Source organism: Arvicola amphibius, chromosome 7 (genome assembly GCF_903992535.2).
Source record: "Arvicola amphibius chromosome 7, mArvAmp1.2, whole genome shotgun sequence".
Classification (NCBI taxonomy): Eukaryota; Metazoa; Chordata; class Mammalia; order Rodentia; family Cricetidae; genus Arvicola; species Arvicola amphibius.
The window spans coordinates 42,387,187-42,408,921 of record NC_052053.1 but is presented as its reverse complement, the minus strand read 5'-3'; the positions used below and the strand labels follow the sequence as shown (position 1 = coordinate 42,408,921).

General features: G+C 41.6%; 1 protein-coding gene across 6 annotated transcripts in view; it reads left to right on the top strand.

Annotated features, from left to right (window-relative positions):
• The window catches only part of Ehmt1 (euchromatic histone lysine methyltransferase 1), a 127,611-nt gene that overhangs the window by 23,208 nt on the left and 82,668 nt on the right, over window positions 1-21,735 (top strand). For 5 of the 6 annotated variants that reach the window (XM_038336752.1, XM_038336754.1, XM_038336751.1 and 2 more), the window contains exons 2-3: window positions 13,309-13,375; window positions 17,009-17,565. In XM_038336752.1, coding sequence (XP_038192680.1) covers window positions 13,309-13,375; window positions 17,009-17,565 — 624 coding nt within the window. The remainder of the gene's footprint in view (window positions 1-13,308; window positions 13,376-17,008; window positions 17,566-21,735) is intronic. The other variant, XM_038336750.1, reaches the window with a different exon arrangement.

The window sequence follows — 21,735 nt, the reverse complement described above, 5'->3', positions numbered from 1 at the left end:
CATATGTAAACATATATGTTTAGAAGAATTGAAAGCTCTCTTGCACAAATCCTTTTAAATAAAGATAAAAAAAATTATGTCTGTCTCTGTCTCTCCGTGTGTGTGTGTGTGTGTGTGTGTGTGTGTGTGTGTGTGTGTGTGTGTGTGTGGTGTGCCTCGGATCAGGGTTTTGCATGACAGTGGATGGCATTCCAGTACAAACAGCCAGCACTCCTCAACTGTGGGGAGCCACTGAGCCTCCTGCCAGGTGAGCACTAGGCAGCAAACAAACAGAGACAGCGCTATGGGAGGCACCCACAGAGGCTGGCCACAACACAGGCTCTGAGCCCAGCAAGGTCAATGGGGCAGCATCACGCCTACAGTATCTACTCACAGGACACTGAGTCTTACCACATTAAATTCAAAAGGGTGGGGTGAGAGAGACGGCTCAAAACAAACCTGTACAATAAAGGAACTCTGGAGGCATCACCATCCTGACTTCAAACTCTACTACAGAGCTACAGTACTGAAAACAGCCTGGTATTGGCATAAGAAGAGACAGGATGACCAATGGAAACGAATTGACAATCTAGAGATTAATCCACACAACTACAGACACTTGATTTTTGATAAAGAAGCAAAAAATATCAAATGGAAAAAAGAAAGCGTATTTAACAAGTGGTGCTGGCATAACTGGATATCAACATGTAGAAGAATGAAAATAGATCCATATCTATCACCACGCACAAAACTCAAGTCCAAATGGATCAGAGACCTCAACATAAAGCCAGCCACACTGAACCTTATAGAAGAGAAAGTGGGAAAAAATGAAAGCATTGGCACAGGTAACTACTTCCAAAATAGAACCCTAGCAGCACAGACACTGAGAGAAACAATTAATAAATGGGACCTCCTGAAACTGAAAAGCTTCTGTAAAGCAAAGGACATGGTCAACAAGACAAAACGACAGCTTACAGAATCAAAAAAGATCTCCTCTTAACCCCACATCAGACAGAGGTCTGATCTCCAAAATATATAAAGAACTCAAGAAATTGGACACCAAAAGATCACATAATCCGAACTCAAGAAATTGGACACCAAAAGATCACATAATCCAATAAAAAAAAAAGGAGTACAAACCTAAACAGAACTCTCAACAAAGGAACCTAAATGGTTCTCTTTCCTTAAAATATAAATGGAATATAGTTGAGCAAACATTCATAGGAAATTGCTGATTCTATTGAAATGCAAAACCAGTCAGCAGTAATTGATGAGAAGGTTGATTGGTTTCTGAAAAAATTAGAAATGACATAAATGAAAATCATGCAAAATATCAGTGACACTATTCCAGGTGCTAGGGTATTGTCAGGGCAGGGCCTATTTTACCATTCCATTTGCAGGGACCTTTGAATATTTGTTGGGTGTAGCGAGAATTCTAAATGGTCTTAATAAAAATTCATAGTCAGATATAGGGTAAATGCTGAAAGATCAGTAAAAGAGCCAGCCATTAGAGAGACCTCTACTGAATCCTCAGACTGAATAGGCATGAGCTCCTATCTCTTCCTGCCTTCCTCGTAGCCAAGTCACTTCCCTGTTACTACCACTGTATTGCTGAGAGTAAAGGTGTGAGATCCCAAGTGCTGGGATCAAAAGTGTGGGCTCTGTTTCTCTTTTAGACTGGGTAAATCTTTTTGGTTTTTCGAGACAGGGTTTCTCTGCAGCTTTAGAGCCTGTCCTGGAGCTAGCTCTTGTAGACCAGGCTGTAGACTGGGTAAATCTCAAGTAGCCCAGTGTGACCCTGAAAGTGATTTTCCTGCTTCGATCTCCCAAGTGCTGGGAATGAAGGTCTGTGCCACCACTGCCTGGACTGCCTTGCCCTCTGATCCTTAGGCAAGCCTTATTAGAGCACAAAATATCACCACACTTGGGACCTTTGGGATTTATGTTTGATTCCAGTCTACATTTTTTTTTTCTATTTTAGAAAGGGGGTCTTACAGTTGTAAAAGAACAAGTGTTTCAGATAAAAATGTCTTGTGTGAATCACAGGAAGAGAGTCATTGGGAGGATCCAGGGAAGACTCAGATGTTATTGTATACTGCAGGAGTGTGTGATGTGCTTGTGTCTGTTAGAGAGTAGTGAGTGTCCTTAAGTATGGTCTCTTTTGATCAAGTGGCCAAGACACAGTGCTCTATGTCCTCTGTTGGCTAAGGCCTTTGTAAGGTCATACCAACCCAGACTGGTTTGGGGTTATAGGAAGTGGAGCCAATATCATAGGTGGCTGATGGGGAGGGGAATGGATGCAGAAAGACAAGGCAGGGTGCGCGAGGGCAGTTTTCAGGAAAAACAAAAGGTAGAGGGTGGTAATGATGTGTATATATATACATGGAGAGGCATAAGAAAAATCAGAATTTCAGAGTCAGGTAAGAGTGTCCTTGGTATTGGAATTGGCTGAATCATGCCTCTCTTCGACTAGACTGGCTGGCAAGAAAGACCCCAGATGTCTGCCTGTTCTGCCTCCTTGGTGCTGGGATTATAAGTACCCACTACCACTCAAAACTGGGGATTGAACTCAGGCTCTTAGCCTGCATACAAGTACTTTACTGAATGAACTATTTCCTCTGCCTCCCTTGATGCATTCTTTGTGGTGAGTAGCCTTGTGGCTTTGCACTGGATTCCTTGAGATTTCACCCTATTTGTTCTATATTAAGGGAAGGGGAGATGGTGTATGGGCTTACTTAGACACAGCTGTGTAGGCAAAGTCTGTACAAGCACTTGGCAGCAGCTTGCTCATGAGCAAGAATGCACATCACATTACTGTGGGGTTGGGAACTACCTTCGTGGGAACTGGCTGATGTGGTGACCACGCAGAATGCCCTATGCTGTGATAATATAGGCACTGTACTGGGAAGAAAACTGTTAGCTCTCTAAAGGCCAGAAACTTAAATTTGTCCATAAACCAAAGTGTCATCATTGTACTAATCAGATTCAAAAGGATTGTACCTGGTGGCACAGGCCTATAACCCCAGCTGTTCACTAAGGTGAAGCCTGAGGATCACAAATTCAAAGGTTAATCTCGACAGTTTAGTGAGTCTGTGCTGTAGTTAGGGTTTCTCTTCCAATGAAGAGACAACATGACCATGGCAACTCTTATAAAGGAAAACATTTAATTGGGGTGGCTAATAGTTCACAGGTTTAGTCCATTATTATCATTGCAGGACATGGCAGCATGCAGGAAGACATGGTGCTAGAGAAGGTGAGTTTTTACATCATGACTCACAGGCAGCAGGAAGTGCTCTGCCTCACTGGGCTTGGCTTGAGTATACATGAGACCTCGAAGCCTGCCTCCACAGTAATACACTTCCTCCAATAAGGCCACACCTAATAGTGCCACTTCTTTTAGGGGGCCATTTTCTTTCAGACCACCACAGGCTGTTTATTTATTTATTTTAATGTAGAAAGCAAGCTATGGATATAGCTCAATAGAAGAGCAGTTGTCTAGCACAGACCAGGCCCAAAATTCAATCTCTCAGTTCTCAAATACAATACAATACAGTACAATAAAAATAAAAGATGAAAACAAACAAACAGAATAACAACAAGGAACCCAAAGAGTAGAAAGTTACATACTTTTTGGTGGCTAGAAGTATGTCTTCACATGCAAGTCTAAGGAAAAGTCAAACTAACCTGTACATATTTCTCTACTGGATTCCTTTGGATTAATTGCTTACCTGCCATGTCAGAGCCCATTCTAGTCAAAGCTGAGTTTTACAGGTTTTTGTTTGAGCAGGGTCTCATTCTGTAGCCTAGGTTGTCTTCAGACTACTGATCCTCCTGTCTCAGCCTTTCTGTTGCTAGGAATTATAGACCCGTGCTCCCATAAGTGTGTAGCTTTTTTGTTTTGTTTTGTTTCCTCACCTTAAAGTGTGTTTATAGTAGAAGGACCATAGGCTGTGTTTGTGACTTTGTTCCTTTTTAGAGACTATTCTTTTCAGATTTGGTTTTTCAAGCCAGTTCAGTTGCTTAAACAATTGTTTGCTCATCTTGGACATTATAGCCCAGGACATTAGTGGATGTAAGTTTGGGTTGTCAAATGAGTTCTGTGTACCAGACTCCTGTTACAACACAGATGGCTTCTCTTTCCCCACTGAGAGTGATCTGTAGTAGTTAGGAGAAAGCCTGAAGGAAGATTGCCACATAATAATATCCTGTCATGTAATTTAGTGGTAATGTTCAGACAAGTGACATGAGTATATGGATGGCATTTTTCTTGTTCATGAGTCTACATCCTGGGCTTGGAAGCCTTGGACACTGGGCTGAATTCACCTGAAGTCTTGTTTATGCTTACTTGTGGTCGTGCTCACTGTTGATTGGAACGTCTGTAGCCTCTTGTGAATAGGGCTCGTCATCCATGCTGGCTAGGCAGCATTGTGGTAGCCAGTATGGCAGAGGAGTGGTGCTGATGCCGTCTGGGCTCAGGGGTCCATGAGAGTTATTGCACCATATCCTGTTGGTTCAGGCACTTATGAGGTCCATCAGTTGAAAGTCAGAGAACATAGACCCAGTGTCTAGGGGAGATTGCTGGGGGGATACCCATAGAGAAATATATCTTAGTCCTGTCTGTTTTGGGGAAAGTGAAATGGCTGAAGGAAGCCTTGTTAGAGGCACCTTGGGTGGAAAGTTTTCTTTCTTAGTAGAAAGGGCCTGTGAAGGGTTAAGTAAATGGGAAAGGAATCTGTTTTGGATTTTGAAATTACTTAAATGTAATTTCTGGGTCTACTTTGGATATCAATTATATATTCCAAATTTAGGAATTAATTTTTTTTTTCTGCCAAGGGAAAAGACAAAAGGACAAAAGAGAAGAAAATCTCAGACATTGAAAGGGTTCTTCCCCCCACCCTCTATTCCTTTGATAATTAGCTGGTGAAGCTGTTGTGTGTGGACTTAGTGTCTCTTTGACTGCTGAGCTAACTGTTTGCATCCTTGATGCTTTCATTCTTGAGGAGGTGCTCTTAACTCTTGAGTGCCCTGCTAAACTGAGGCAGAAAGAAGACAGTGACAAGCCAGAATTTGATTCTCTTAGTTGGGGCTTTATTGCTGTGACACCTGATCACAGCAACTCTTAAAAAGGAAAGCATTTAACTGGCGATGGTTTATAGTTGAAAGTTTTAGTCCATTATCAACATGGTGGAAAGCATAGTTGCATGTAGGCAGACATGGTGCTAGAGAGGTAGCTGAGAATTGTACATCTGGTTTGGCAAGCAGGAGGAAGAGAGAGTCCCTGAGCCTGGCTTTAGCACTTAAAACCTTAAAGCCATCCCAGTGACACACTTCTAACAAGACCACATCTTCTACTAGTGCCACTCCCTATAAGCCAGCCATAGGGCCATTTTCATTCAAACCAGCGCAGTGACATTTTTATTATTTTTACTAGAACTCAAAGTCTCTGCTCTCTGGTAGAGAAGGTGATATTTGCCCTCTATGTGAAGAAAGTTCAGCTGGCTATGTCTCTGTTTAGGGAAAAGAGTCTCCTCCTCATTATACCCCCCTTCCCCATTGATCATACTCAATTGTAAAATCCCCAGAACAAGTTTACAGAGTGCAAGGAGTTTCCCATCCTTAATATTTCCTGCTCTGTGGCCTTACAGCACGGGTAGACGTGCAGAAGGTGACCTGTTCCCCGGTACAAATAGTGGATAGAAATACTTCGAGGCTAAAGCGCCAAGGGTGTCAATTCAAATGTGCAGACACATTTTCAGTTTTCCCCTCCTCTCTCTTTCATGGGAAAATTTATTCAGATACTCTTATCTTCAGCCTTGCCCTACTGATAAGGAATCCTATTTCCCAATTTCTGCTGAACTGGCTTAGACTTCTTTTAAACATAGGACCTGTGCAGCAGTTATAGTTAGCCTTCTCTGCATTTGCATGATAAAGTTATGTAACCAGTTGTGGTGGCTTTAAGAGGAAGGTGGGAAGTTATATGCAAAGGGGTAGGACAGCTAAGAGGATCCTGGCAGGCAGGCTTGAAGATGGAGAGTGGCCTGTAATCTTGTGCATGCTTGTCTGTGAGTTCTACCACTTTCTGGAAAGCCCTAGTCAGTAACAGCAAATGCCAGAGTTGAATATGTGAAACAACAGATTTTTTTTTAAAAGATGTGTTTATTTATTGTGTATACCGTATTCTGTCTGCATGTATGCCTGCAGGCCAGAAGAGAGCACCAGATCTCACTACAGATGGTTGTGAGCCACCATTGGTTGCTGGGAATTGAACTCAGGACCGTTGGAGGAGCAGGCAGTGCTCTTAACCACTGAGCCATCTCTCCAGCCCCTGAAACAACAGAATTTTTAACCCATGTGCCAGGTTACATTTTTGTGGTTGATCTCTGTGGATTACAAAGCAGTAACTTCTAGTGTCAGAGGGATCTACCCTTTGCACAGAGCTAGTTTTGGAACTGTTATTGGATTTAGGGCTAGAACCCGTGCTCCTGGAAGCCCGTAACTAGATTTGGCTGTCTTAGAGAAGAGCCGGGTGATGGTGGCACACGCCCTTAATCCCAGCACTTGGGAGGCAGAGGCAGGCGGATCTCTGAGTTGGAGGCCAGCCTGGTCTACAAGAGCTAGTTCCAGGACAGGCTCCAAAGCTACAGAGAAACTCTGTCTCGAAAAACAAAACAAAAATCTAAAAAACAAAACAAACAAACAAAAAAAAGCCTTGGTATGGCCACATTGGGCAGAGTGATAGAGATCTAGTCACCCAGGGTCCTAATATGAGTGTGAAAGTTTAAGAAGGCAAGGGATATGAATAATTAAGCAGTAAAGATGTGGTCCAGGTCAAGATGGGTCATTATTGATCCATCATTGTCTTGGTTCAAGTCTTCCTTCAAAGGAGGGCACTGTGTAAAATCTTTCCTTTTCCTGGTGGTAGGTTCCTGACCTTTGGCTAACAGTGGAATTTAACTTTTTCCTTCTGCCACTGTGAGATTCCTAGGGGAAATTCTGATTCCCTGATGTATCTTGTTTCAATAGTCTAGATAGGCAGACTGAGTGCATAATATCTTTGAAAATATCCTTGTCGTTGCCTCTTCCCACTGAGCTGTCCATTGGGAGCTGACCTCCCCCGACTCCCACTGCTCTGAAGACCTTGAAACCATTTAAGTTTTAATAACTTCAAGTATTTTACATTTTTGTTTGTTTGAGAGAGGTCTCACTGCATAGCCCTGGGTGGCTTGGAACTCAAAGATCCTCCTGCTTCTGCCTGCTGAGTGCTGAGATTAAAGACATGCATCACCATGTAAGAATACTTAAAACCTTGATACTGAGATGAGAAATTCTTCTTTTGGGTTGTATACTGTGTGCTTGCTAGGCCAAATGAGAATGGCAAGAAGATATTTCTACCCAGGCCATTCATGTATCTTACATAAAGCAGGATCAATCAACCTTTTTAGTCACCTTTCAGAGCACAGCTCTCTGGTGTGCAGAAGGGTCCTGGGATGAGATTATGTCATCTTCTTACCTCATCTGCCTGGACATCATCTGTTGTGGCTTTCTCAGCCTGGCCTGTAGAGAGGATGCGGCTGCTATGCTGGCTTAGCTTATGATCAAGTCCTTGCTTTGCTCCTTTCCAGCTTTTTAGTATCATCAGAGATATTTGCAGAAACAGGAAACATTTAATAACCTCCCCACAAGAGCTACTTTATTAGTTGGCTGACAAAATATTCAGTTCATAGGCAGGTTATGATGTGCAAGACTAAGGCATTGAAGAATAACATGTTTGCATTTGAGGAAATGCTGGAACAGAATATTAGAATATTCCTGCTGTCACACAAAGAGACACATCAACAAAGTGAAAGTAAGTTTGCAAGGTAATTTTCCTTTTGTAAATTGTACTCAACAATCCAAACCTGGTGAACAAGCACACTGGAATGGGAAATCTATTGAGCTTTTGTCCTAATGCAGGTTGGTGACAGTGTCTTGCTCCATCACGATATGATGTGATTGACTGCTTCATAATCAACACAAAAGGCGAGGGCATGATAGAACCAAATTCAGGACTGTGGTGTTGGGTGAGAGTTGGGTGTACAGGCATAAGAGTCTCACAGGATGGGGAGAGGTTTATAGATTACTAGCTTTTTGGTAGGCTGTTCATCTTTGATCAAAAAGACTCTTTCCCATAGGAACTACTCTTCTAGATGAGTTTTTGCAGGTGTTGAGTTCTTGCCTCCTATGGTCTGTTGATATCATAAAATATCATAGTGTACTGTGGATAGCAGGACTAGTTGACAACTTCTAAGTGTGTTAGTTCTGTGACAGCCAACCTTGGAGTGTTAAAGCTGTGTTTTATTAAGGTAAAACAGCTAGGGCAGCGTTCTTTGGAGGCTTAATTGCAGTTGGGCAGGGTACTTCGTGCTTGGAGCTTTCACCACTCAGTCCAAGTTCTTATTTTGGTGTCAGGTTCCCTGTTAGTTGCAGAGCAGCTGTCTTCTCTTTGGGGCATACCAAAGACTGTTGTTCTTCCCTAGAGTGGTCTGTTACTTGTGTTTTAATAAAGCTTGCCTGACAGTCAGTGCAAAGCAGCTACACTAGTCAGCCATACAGGACAAGCATGGTTGCATACACCTTTAATCCCAGCAGCCACACAGCCATAGAGGCTGGGCAGTAGTGGTGCACGCCTCTAATCCCAGCACTAGAGAGCAATATAAGGCAGGATGAGACAAGAACTTGCTCTTTTTCAGTCTGAAAGTTTCTTAAGAGTAAGAACTAGTGACTTGGCTGCTTTGCTTTTTTTTTTTTTTTTTTTTTTTGGCAGGTTGAACCCCAATATCTGTATCTGGATTTTTATTATCCGTGGTATACTTCTGTCTGTGAAATTTTAGTGTACAGAGTTTAGCCAGGCGTGAGTGGTGACACTGTAATTCTGGTATCTGGGAGACTGAAGAAGTAGGATTGCAAGTATAAGGTCAGCCCTGGGCTACATACCTGCCTCAAAAACAAAAAAAAGACAAAATGAAAAAATGTGTGTGTGTGTGTGTTGGCATAAAATTATTTATTTTTTTGTTTGGTCTACTTTTTAAAAAAAATTTCAAAATTTACTTATTCATGTATTTTATGTATGAGTGCTCTGTTCATGCACACCAGAAGAAGGAATCTGAAATCTGATCCCATTACAGATGGTTGTGAGTCACCATATGGTTCCTGGCAATTGAACTCAGGATCTCTGGAAGAGCAGTCAAGTGCTCTTAACCACTGAACTATTTCTCCAGCCCTAAAAATTATTTAAATACTAGTATTTTCATAGACATTTTTCTTTGAGTGAACTTAATACACTATATCTTAAGTCCATCTACTTCTTTTTTTGTTGGTTTGTTTGAATTTTAGGAATCTTGCAAAGGACAGCATCTCAGTTTCTGTATTTCTCTTCCTTAGACTTTATTTTAGTAAAATAAATGGGTAGGTAGCCAGGAGGCTGCCATGTGTGCCTTGGCTTTCCCTGTGTGCAGGAAGGTGTCATGTTTGCTAGGTGATGTCAGTGTGCATGATGTGCAGATACAGTGAAGTAATACATGGCAGGCAGTTGAATGCCAGGAACGCTTGGTCAGCTTCCTGGAAAGGTAGCAGTTGAGCCTTTAATAAATTTGAAGTTAATAATATATGGAAAATTTTAGTTTAATGATATATACTAACTAATACAGAAAAATATATTTTTCATCTGACTCTTTTGAAATTTAGGTTGATTATGACATTGTGTTTTATGTTAGACTTGATGAATAGGTACTTGTAACTTTTCTGTCATTCATAAGGGAAGCCCATTCAGTTGAAATGCCATGTATATGTTGTCTTTATTTAAAAACAGTCCCCGAGACCCACATGCTAGAAGAACTGACTTCTTCAAGCTGTTCTCTGATTTCTGAAGGCATGCATACATCACATACACAGACACATACAATATGTTGAAAGGAAAGCAGCTTTTTTAGGGTTAGGAAGATCTCTGAAAAGTCCCCCCCCCCAAAAAAAAAGAGGTCTGGGTCAGTTCAATTACTCAGTTGGTAAGGGTGCTTGTTCCATGAAACTGATGACCCATTGGGCAGTGGTAGTGCACGCCTTTATTACCAGCATTCAGGAGGCAGAGGTAGGCGGATCTCTGTGAGTTTGAGGCCAGCCTGGTCTACAAGAGCTAGGTCCAGGACAGCCAAGGCTACACTGAGAAACCCTGTCTCAAAAAACCAAAACGAAAGAAAGAAAAAAACATGGAAAAGGAAACCAATGACCCAAGTTGCCTTCCTGAAACCTACTGTAGAGGAAGAATATTGAATCGTGAAAGTTATCCTCTGACCTGTGTGTGTGCTGTGACATGTGTACCTATACTCAAATATGCAATACACGCACCATAATAGTTTAAAAATGTTTATGAGGTTTACTTATTTATTTTATGCAATGCATGTTTTGCTTCCATGTATGTCTGTGTATTGTGTGTGTATAGTGTACACAGAAAAGAGAATGTCAGATCCCCTGGGCCAGAGTTCCAGACTGTTGTGAGCACTGGGAACTGAACTCAGGTCTCTGGAGTTAAATCTGGCTTCCCTAGAAGAGCAGCAGTGCTTTTAGCAATTGAGCCACCTTGTGAGCTTCTGATGAACAGTTTTGATAGGGCTTCTTAGTTCAAATTTGCCATGTACTTCTGTGTAATTGGTTCCAGGTTGTTACACCATGCAGGAAACTGTAAAAGTGTATGGAACCAGATGGTGAGACAGACAGATGGACAGTAAGGGTAAAGGGACAAAAGGTGCTAACTGGGCATGGGTGTGTTCGCCAGAGTATTGCCTTTTCCTCTTTTTGCTACTCCAGCAGGAGTAGGAGTGTATTAGTTACTCTATGTACTGTTAGGACAAAATACCTGACAGAAACAACGCAAGAAAAGCAGGCTTTATTTTACCTCAGTTTGAGGATAGCCCATCATAGTAGGAAAGTAGTGTGGGCAGAGGCTAAGACGACTACAGTCAGTCAAGAAGAGAGAAGAAGGCTGGTGGTTTGATTCTTTTCTTTGTTTTCAGCTCATGGAGTCTTACCTTCCCACCTGTTCTAGTTTACTTTCTGTTGCTGAGATAAAGTTCCCTGACAGAAAAGCAAATTAGAAGAGAAAAGGTTTATTTTACTGACAGTTCTGGGTCTATTATTGTGGGAAAGTGAAGGCATGAAGGAGCAGCTACTCATAGCACATCCACATTCAAGAGCAGAGAGAAATGAATGTACGTATGGATGTTTGATTGTGCTAAACTCTTTCTACTCTTACACAGCTTAGGACCCCTGCCTAAAGAATGGTAACACCCACATTTGGTTGTGTCAGTAGGACCTGGGAGAGTAGAGCCTAAAAAGCGAAGCAGGCTAAAGTCTTATGCAATAACCAACTTTATTCATAAGAATCACAAGAGTAAGGTGGTCAATCACAGTGATAAGCCCCGTGTGGCAAAACCATGGCTTTTTTTTTGCATAGAGACATATAAACAAACAACAATAGCCAGTTATAATGAATAATGTAGACAGTTCCACATTTAGTCTCTTACCTCATGATTCTAGGTTGTGTCTGATTGACGACTAAAGGAAACTGTCCCACTCCCTTTGTTACCCTCGCCTAGGAAATCCCTCGTAGACATGTCCAGAGCCTTGCTTCCTGGTGAGTTTTAGATCCTGTCAAGTTAATCAATGTTAACCATCACAAGGGGGTTGTAAACGTTTTCGTTAAAAGAATTGGAGATAATTTTGCCTTAGGGTTAAGGTTTGTGTCACATGTAGCTCACAAGTCTTTGAAGTTGTAAAACCACATTTAGTTGGTCTGGTCTCAGAACTCCGAGATGAGCTTGATGGTGTGGAACAGGGCCTACTGAAATTTTCCATGTGTCTGGGACTGGATATATACTCAGTGGTCTTGATTGACTTTCACTCCAAGTGATTTGCAGAGATGCTTATCGGCATCCATGGGTTTTCTGTAGGTCCGGCGCAGGAATAGTGAGTTCCAACAGGATCCCTTCCCTGAGTGTCCATGCAAACACCTAAAAAACCTGGTCCTAGTGTCCTTAGACTACACAAAAAATCACTGTGGATTCTTCTGGAAAGAGGGGGTGGACTAGCCTGGGATCAGAAGGAGAACATGATGTCCTGCTCCTGTCTTTTAGTGGATATGACCTGTGTTCCCTTGGTGGGTATAATGAGGATGAATAGTTTTTTCAAGAGGATTAGTTGGGAAGCACTTGTGATGGCAGATGCTTGCTTCTAGGGAAGAGGGATAGGGCATTTGACTTTGGGTACAAAGAAGAGCATGGTCCTGATTTTAGGAGCTTCAGGTTAAGTAAAAATTGCAGTGAGTGAAGGTTCACTGGGGTTGTTCTGAGAAAGCTTTTCGTTGTCTTTGGAGCAAATGGAGCTCCAAAGGTTATTAGGTGTATGGCGAGGGCCATGTCTTTAGAGTCTACAGGCTGAAAGTTTTTGTTGCTTGAAACTCCAGGAGTGTGGGATTTTGGTGTTTTAAGGCCTTGAAACTATAATATATTCCTCTATGTGGTGGATACTTAAGCTCATATATATAGTGATTTAATTGTCTAATTGAATTTTCTAGTTTACACTTCTAAATGTTAAAAAAATTATTGTTATTTTGAGAGGGTTTCACTGTATAACCCTGGCTGGCCTGGAAGTTGCTAAATAGATCAGGGTGGCTTTGAACTCATAGAGGTTTACCTGTTTCTGCCCTCTTGAGTGTTGTGATTAAAATTTTTGTCTCTATATAGCAGGTGTATTTTTTTTTAATGCATATATGTGCGTGGCTGTGTATGGTTATGTGTACTTGAGTGTATTACCCTTGATGTCCAGAAGAGGGCATGAATTCCACTGGAGCTGGACTTAAAGCAGCAGTTAGTTATAAGCCACCTCCTGGGATGCTGGGAACTGAACTCCAGTCCTCTGGAAGAACAGCACATGCTCTTAACCCCACCCTTTCTGTGCTTTTTTGTCAGTGTCAGACACTTGAAATACTTAAAGAGTTAAAGTTTTTTTTTTTTAAAGTAAATGAAAAGAGGTAACAAATGCATATCAAAGCAAATTGCTGTAATAAGAGTCAGAGCATTTCAGAGTTCTAACTATGTAAGTGGGATATAAACACATTCTCAAGAATGCTGCTTCATACTGGCAGTCGAGGTATACTGTCATGTGGGCTGTTTTCGGAATGCCAGCCCTCTTCCTGGAGTTGATTGTGCTAATCCATGGGTTAATATCCTATTTGATTTGAAGATGCCCCTGATATATCCTAATTGCTGCCTAATGTCTTTTTCTCCCCCCTGCCCCCAGCAGGCAGTTCTGGCCAAGCAAGAGACCAAGCAGGATTGCTGCATGAAAACTGAACTGCTAAGGGAAGGTAAGGGCTCCTTCACCCAACAGGAGGGGACTTTGCTGCTTGCATTTTTTTCCAGTTTGTTTGGTTTTATTATGTATACAGTTTTCTGCCTGCATGTATCCCTGCCCACCAGATGAGGGCACCAGATCTCATTACGATGGTTGTGAGCCACCTCTGAGCCATCTCTCCAGCCCTCAAGGACTTGAGACAGGTTTTCTCTGTGTAACCCTGGCTGTCCTGGAACTCACTCTGTAGAGATCTGAATACTTCTGCCTCCTGTGCTGGGATTAAAGTCGTATGCCACCACTGCTTGGCTATGTGTCTCCCATTTATAGAAACTTGGAAAACATAATTGAGGTTTCAGTAGGTTTAGTGTGGAATGATGACTTCAGGAGGCAGGCTATTCTGCAAGAAATCTAGGTATGGGGCTTGGGAGATGGCTCAGTGGTTAAGAGCACTTGTTGCTTTTCCAGAGACCTGGAGTTTGGTTCCAAGCACCCATGTCAGGTGGCTCACAACTATCTTCAACTGTAGCTCCAAGGAATCCAACACCTTCTCCAACTCTTACACACATATAAGTTTTCTTCTGTTTTTGGTTTGCATGATAGGCTTTTTTCATACGTTGTTGCCATTGAACTTGTCTACACAGTAGCCTTATTTACTCCATAGTGTCAGCCTTATTTATGGTGCTTTTCTGTGAGTAGACTGTCCTCGTATTTCTGTTGCTCTAATATACTAACAAAAAGCAAGGGAGGAAATAGGTTATTGACTATCATTTTGCAGAAGTCAGGGCAGGAACTCAAGCTGTCATCACTTTTACAACCAAGAACAGAGAAATGAACACATATCTCCTGCCTGGTTGTTTGTTCTCAACTGGCTTTCTCTAACACAGTCCAGTGTCCAGTCCATGAAATGATGCTATTTATCTTTGGCTGGGTTTTCCTAATATCAGTTAAAAATTAAGACAGTCCTACACAGACATGCCTATAGGCCAACTTCATCTAGATGCTTCTTTATTTAAGACTTTCTTCCTGGGCTGGGGAGATGGCTCAGCTGATAAAGGCTAGGCTTACAATCAAAACTCGAGTCGCTTCCCCTGTGATTCTAGATTGCATCAAGGTGGCATTTAAAACTTTCCAGCACAATGATTAAGCTTCTCAGCCCTTATCATCTGACTGGCATATTTGAAGGTTGTCAGATATAATAATTCTAATTTAGTAGTTTTTTCCTGAGCAATTTGAAGATGCTTCACTGCTTTTACCTTACATATGGTTTAATCTGAAATACGTATCTTTTTCTTTGTATGTCATACATCACTTTTTCATATTGTTTTCCCCTTTCTTCTCTTTTCTCCATTCTGTTTTCTTTTTTGTTGTGTTTGAGATAGCTATGAACTTTGAGTACAAATCATGCAGGACTTCTACATGTGACAGGCTGGCTAAGGCTTGCAAGTTGGACTACAGTGTACCCTAGGCTGCACCCAAACAGGCCTGTGGAAAATGTACCTTTGTCCTCATTTCTCTGCCTCTACTGTCCATGCTGTGGATTTAGGCTGGGTCATATGATTCTTCTCTGTAGGAAGCTTGTTTTCCTTGCCTTTGCTATTCATTTTTGAAAGTTTAGTCTTTTTTTTGTTATATTTTAGCTTAAGTCACAGATTTCTTTAACATATTAATTGGAATTCTGATTAAAATATCACTGAATTTCTAAATTTGAGGGGACTTGGCAGCTTTGTCATTTTATTACCTGAATCCAGAATATTCTTTCTTAATGTTTTTCTCTGTGCATAGGCATTAAGTAATTTGACTTTAAAAAAAGAGCTAGTTCCAGGACAGGTTCCAAAGCTATAGAGAAACCCTGTCTCAAAAAACCAAAAATAAAATAAAATAAAAAAATAAAAATATATACTTTGTAGTTTTCTTCCTTTTGTAAATATCTTGTTTTTCTTCATACACACACACACACACACACACACATGAATATATGTCCTTTTGAGACAAGATTTCTCTATTATGCTTTATTTCAAGACGGTTTCTCTGTGTTACAACTCTGACTGTATACATTGGCTCCAGAATTTGCTGTATAACCTCCAAGTTAAGGAAAGTTTTGTTTTGCTAAGGATTTTAAAAGTTACTAAAGGCTGGTTGTTCATTCAGAAAGGGCATATTGCATAGGTTTCTTCCCGGTTTTCTGAGAGGAATAGGAAAGGCAGTCTCTACTGTTTTAGAATGTGTATTCTTGGGAAGGGCAGGCAGCTCGCTAATATGACAAATGGTAAGTCCTGTGTGTTAGGTGATAGGCACAGAGAAAAGGAGAGCTGAGGGCCAGGTGTCTTTGTACCCACTAGAATGACCTCCTACCCCCAGGGCTGCTTCAGCCCCTTGGTAGTTCTTCTTGTAGGAAACTCTTAAATCCTACTTTCCTGGTCATGATAGAATAGCCAGAGGAGTCTGGACTTTTTAGAGAAGACAGGTAGGCCAAAAATATACTTAATGTGATCCCCTTCCCTCCAGCTTTTCTTTGGGCTTCTGTGATTCTGCTTCTGAAGCAACTCCTTAAAAAGATGTTTTTCAGTTATGAATGTGTATCTAAGTATGAACATGTGGGCATAAGTACAGGTGACTTCAGAGGCCAGAAGAGGGAAGTGAATCCTATTAGGTCTTCTGTCCCCCACCCCCAGTAAGTTTCTTTGCCAACTCAGAAGGCCATATCAGGCTAAACTGGAAAAGTATAATAACAGGTTTATTTGAACAAAGCAACTCCTGTCCCAGAGACTGAGGCTGGAGAAGTCACACCCTTGAACTAAAGCAGGAAGACTTTATAGGTTGTAGATGAGGGTGGTGACATGTCTGCCACAAACTGGATTTGGTTAAAAGTCTGGTTAAAAGTTGGACAGAGATTTGGACTGCTAGTGGCAACAGGGGAGGAAGTTGCAGCAGTCCAAGTTCTAAGAATTTGGAACTGGGCTTTTTGGCAACTTTTCTTTGTTTGGAGACTGCGTTTGTGGAGTTGAGAGAGAGACCCGGAGGTTCCAGTCCAACAGATCCCTTGGACTTGGAGTTAAAAGTGGTTAGGAACTGTCTAGTGTGGGTATTGCGAACCAGATTAGGTACTCTGTAAGAACAGTAAGTGCTCTTAATCCCTGAACTTCCTTCTCCCTTTAAATCTCCAACAGTCTTTTTAAAAATTAGGCTGACTTCTCAAACTTTACCAAAAGTTAATATTTTAAGAAATAAATCAGCATTTCATTTATTAAGTATTGGTTTCTTTTTTTTTTTTTTTTTTTTTTTTTTGGTTTTTCGAGACAGGGTTTCTCTGTAGCTTTGAAGCCTATCCTGGAACTAGCTCTTGTAGACCAGGCTGGTCTCGAACTCACAGAGATCCGCCTGCCTCTGCCTCCCGAGCGCTGGGATTAAAGGCGTGCGCCACCACCGCCCGGCTAAGTATTGGTTTCTATAGGAAATAAATAATTTTTATAGGCAGGTGTGTTTCCCAACTTAAGAGTTTCCCACTTAGCTACATGCTAACAGTGTAGACAGTTTCGTAGCATATTTGTAGACAAATATGTTGGCCAAATAAATTATAATTTATGGTGATAGTTATGGATTGATGGATGGGTGCTGGCCACTGTGACATTCCTTTCTTTGTTTACAGATACACCTATGGCTGCTGATGAAGGTTCCACGGAGACACAGACAGGAGAGACTCCCATGGCTACAGATGGAGAAACCAATGGCTCTTGTGAGAAGAGCAGTGACACCAGCCATCCAAACGCCCCCAAACACACTCAGGAGAACACAGGAGCTAGCCCGCAGGAAGGCACCAACAGAGCATCTCGGGTGGCCGAAAATGGACTTTCAGAAAGAGACATAGAAGTGGGGAAGCAAAACCATGTCACAGCTGACGACTTCATGCAGACTTCTGTTATTGGCAGCAATGGATATTTCTTAAATAAACCAGCCCTGCAGGGGCAGCCCTTGAGGACTCCCAACACTCTAGCCTCCTCGCTTCCTGGTCATGCAGCAAAAACTCTTCCTGGAGGGGCCAGTAAATGCAGGACTCCAAGTGCACTTCCTCAGACGCCAACCACAGCACCTGCTGTGCCTGGGGAAGGAAGTGCAGACACAGAGGACAGGAAGCCTACAGCCTCGGGCACTGATGTCAGGGTTCACAGGGCACGTAAGACTATGCCGAAGTCCATCCTGGGCCTGGTAATTTTATGTCTTCTTTTCTATCTTATCCTCCTTTGCATTAATGAAAACAAATAGATTTTCATGTAACAAAGGGAAAAACCAATTAATGGCAGTGGTCATCAGTTGTCACTCCAGATATATGAGCAACCAACTCAGATGATATCAGATGATACCACATCAGCTCTGCTTTTAATGTTTTTCCTGAAGGCTTCTTTTTGCTTTGAAGACGGGTCAGGATTTTTTTCAAGGAAACTCTCACCCCCCCACCCCCCGATTTCTCTGTGTAGTCCTGGCTGCTTCAGAACTCACTTTGTAGACCAAGCTAACCTTGACCTCACAGAGAGATCTTGCTTCCTCTGCCTTTCCGAGTGCTGTGATTATGGGATTAAAGGCGTGTGTCACCATTGCCTGTCAGAAAACTTATTTTTCTTCTGCCATTTCTGGAAGGCTCTGAAAGTGATCTTCAGGGTTACTTAGAGCAAGATGAGCTTTGTACTTTAGCATTGACAGAAAGTAGTACTTCCCTATAATACTCAGCCTGTTGAACTTGGTCTCAATCTGTTTTTCATTGCATGTATTTGATGCATGTTTCAGAATGTCTGCAGTCCTGTTACTTTGTGATGTGGATTTAGCTTTGGTGGATTCAACATTCATGATTATACTCCCTTGTGATTTCAAGTGCCTTTCGTGTGCAGACTGTTGTTTTCTCTGTAGCCTGTAGGGTTTCATTCTGGAACCTTTCCCCAAGACTGTCAATCTGTGGGTTTGCCATGTGAGCTCCAGAAACATGTAATAATGTGTGGTTATTAATTTCCCTCTCATAGAATCTCTTGTCTGTGAGCACAGTACTGTCCTTCTATAGGTGTACCTTGCCTGGTACCTATTTCCTGCTCTATGCTTTAACCCTTTTCATTCTGGTCTTTATGTTGATGTTTTAAATTTTTAATACCTGTTTCTTTTTCTTTTTGTTGTTGTTGTTTTCTTTGAGACAGGGTTGGTTTTCTGTGTATCCTTGGCTGTCCTGGAACTTGCTCTTGTAGACCATGCTGGTCTCAAAACTTACAGAGATTATGCCTGCCTCTGCTTACCTCATACTGGGAAAATAGGTGTTTTAAAAATTTTATTAAAAATTATGTATTTATGTTTTGGTTTGAGCTAGGGTCTCACTTAGCCCAGGCAGGACTTAGATTTATATTCCTGATATTTCTGCTCCTACCATTCAGATTGTGGAATTGTGCATGTGTGCCCCCATGCCTAAATCATATTTCATCTTATCCAATACAATAGACTGATCATGAGACTAGGGAGATGCCCCCGGGAGCAAAGTGCTTGCTGAGGAAGTATGAATACCCTAGCTAAAACCCCAGCACCCATAGAACACCTGCATGCACCACAGAATCACATGCCTGTAATTCTAGTGCCAGTGAGGAAGAGACCTGTGGTGGTGCTGGCCTAGTTCAATCAGTAAGCTCCAGATTATGTTGAGAGACACTGTCTCCAAAAGTTAGGTGGAAAAGTGATTGGGGAACAAGATCTAGTGTTATTAACCTTTTTTGCCTTTTAGACTGTAGACAGATTTTTCTTTGGGCCACTAGCTCACAAATAATGGCATGGAGACTTATAAGAGTTTGGCCTTAGCTTAGGCTTGTTCTTTTTTTTTTTTTTTTTTTTTTTTTGGTTTTTCGAGACAGGGTTTCCCTGTAGTTTCTAGAGCCTGTTCTGGAACTAGCTCTTGTAGACCAGGCTGGCCTCGAACTCAGAGATCCGCCTGCCTCTGCCTCCCGAGTGCTGGGATTAAAGGTGTGCGCCACCACCGCCCGGCCTTAGGCTTGTTCTTAACTAGTTCTCATATCTTAACTCATTTCTATTACTCATTTCTACATTTTTACCATGTGGCTTTTTATCTTTCATTCTGTATGCCTGGCTCCCTCTGTCTCATTGGTGTCTCCTCTGTGCCTCAGTTATCTCCTCCTACTTCCTCTCTCTGTCCAGAAGTCTTTTTTATACCTTTTGCTGGCTTTTGGCTGTTTAGCTCTTTATTAAACCAATCATGGCAAAATCTTTTTCTTTTTCTTTTTTTTTTCTTTTCTTTTTTTTTGGTTTTTCAAGATGGGGTTTCTCTAGCTTTGGAGCCTGTCCTAGAACTAGTTCTTATAGACCAGGTTGACCTTGAACTCACAGAGATCCACCTGCCTCTGCCTCCTGAGAGCTGGGATTAAAGGTGTGCGCCACCACTGCCTGGCAATGGCAATACTTAATACAGTGTATAAATATCCCACAACAGTAGACAGACACACACACTAGATAGAGAAAAGATAGATGGATGGACGGACGGACGGACGGACGGATGGATGGATGGGTAGGTAGGTATAGAGAGCTACTACAATTTTTTCACAATCTCTTAGGAATTCTAATTCCTCAGAGGAGTTTTGTTTAAATGTAGCTGCTCTTTCTCATGTTTGTTTTCCCAAGAGTGCTTGTTTTTATCTTGGTGGTGCTGATTCTGATTGCCCAAGTTCCATGTGTGGATCTGTAGTTGCTGCATTGGGTATAGGGCGGAGCTGCTTGTCATCATTTGCGGTCCTATATCTGTCAGATGTTTTGTCCTCTTGCCAGGTATTTATGTGGGTTCAACTTAATGGAACACGGACTGGTCACTTGGCCTGGGGGCCCCCCAATTCCCAGCTTGGCTAGCTTGATAAACATAAGATTCTGTATGGCCTGACCATACAGATAGCACAGAGGTCACCTGGCTATTTGTAAAGTATATTTGTATGTGACAGCTCCCATATAGATGGGTTCTACTGAATGAGAAACAATGATCCAGATAAAGTACTAGGGAGGAAGAGTCTAAGATAAACTTAAGAATCGGGGAGCCAGGGGTAGCCTGGCTCTACAGATAGCGTAGAAGTCAACAGCGATTAACCACATCCATTTCCAGCCTTCTGGGTAGAAAACAAGTTATTTATCTCTTTCTTTCAAGAGACATTCCTGGTTTTCCTAGTGCACCTGTGAGCACAAGGACCTTTCCCTTCTACAGCTGCCCTTCCAGAGGGCCCTAGCATCTCTTTATCAGGGACTCCCAGCCATTTGTTACTTTAACTCCATGGACTCTGAGACCTCTGGTGCTTCAGGCACTTGCATTGATTTCTACATATTCACATGTAATACACCTACATATAATTAATTATAAATCTTTACAAAGAAAAGAGGGTAGCTGGGCATGGTGGTGTATACATTTAATCCTAGCGCTCAGGATACCTTAGTGGGTGGATATGAACTGGAGGACAGCTGGTGATACATACATACATACCTTGCCACAAAAAAACAAAATCCAAAAGCACCCTAGAAAGAGAGGGTAATGAAAGGTGAATGTGCTCAGAATACATTGTGTACATGTATGAAAATATTATAATCCTACTATTGTGTGTAGTTAAAGTATGCTAATAGTAAAAGGAAAATCCCTGAGACTTAAAAAATAATTATGGATTAAAATATGCTAACAGAAAAATCGACCAAGAAAGTTGAAAGTTTATGATTATCAAGAAGCTTCAAAAATAGTATTTTTTTAAAAAAATTATTTATTTATTTATTATGTATAGTGTTCCACCTGCATCATTACAGATGGTTGTGAGCTACCATGTGGTTGCTGAGAATTGAACACAGATCCTCTGGGAGAGCAGCCAGTGCTCTTAACCTCTGAACCATCTCTCCAGCCCCCCCAAAATAGTATCGAGATATACATGTGCCTTTCCAATACTCTTATTAGTAACATTTTAAAAGTTTTAAAAAATATTTTATTTAGTTATTCATTTATTGTATATGAGTGAGTGCAAGTCTGTGTACACAGTGCACACGTGCCATAGCATACATGTGATCTAAGTCAGATGTCAATTTGCAGGACTTGTCTCTGTCCTTCCAAATGTGGGTCTTGGGGACTGAATTCAGGTCATCAGGCTTGGTGACAAGTTCATGGATTCCTGAGCCATCTTCATTGTTGGAAATACCTGGTTTCTGGTGTCCTTGCCAGTATTTGTACTGCTGCTGCTGTGTTTTGGTGGTCTAATGTGCTTGCCATAATTTTACTTGAACTTCTTCACAATGTGATGATTTGCAACTCTGTTGTTGATGGAGAAATGCATTTCACATCTCTTGCCCTTTTATAATAAAGTATTTTGTTAGCTTTAA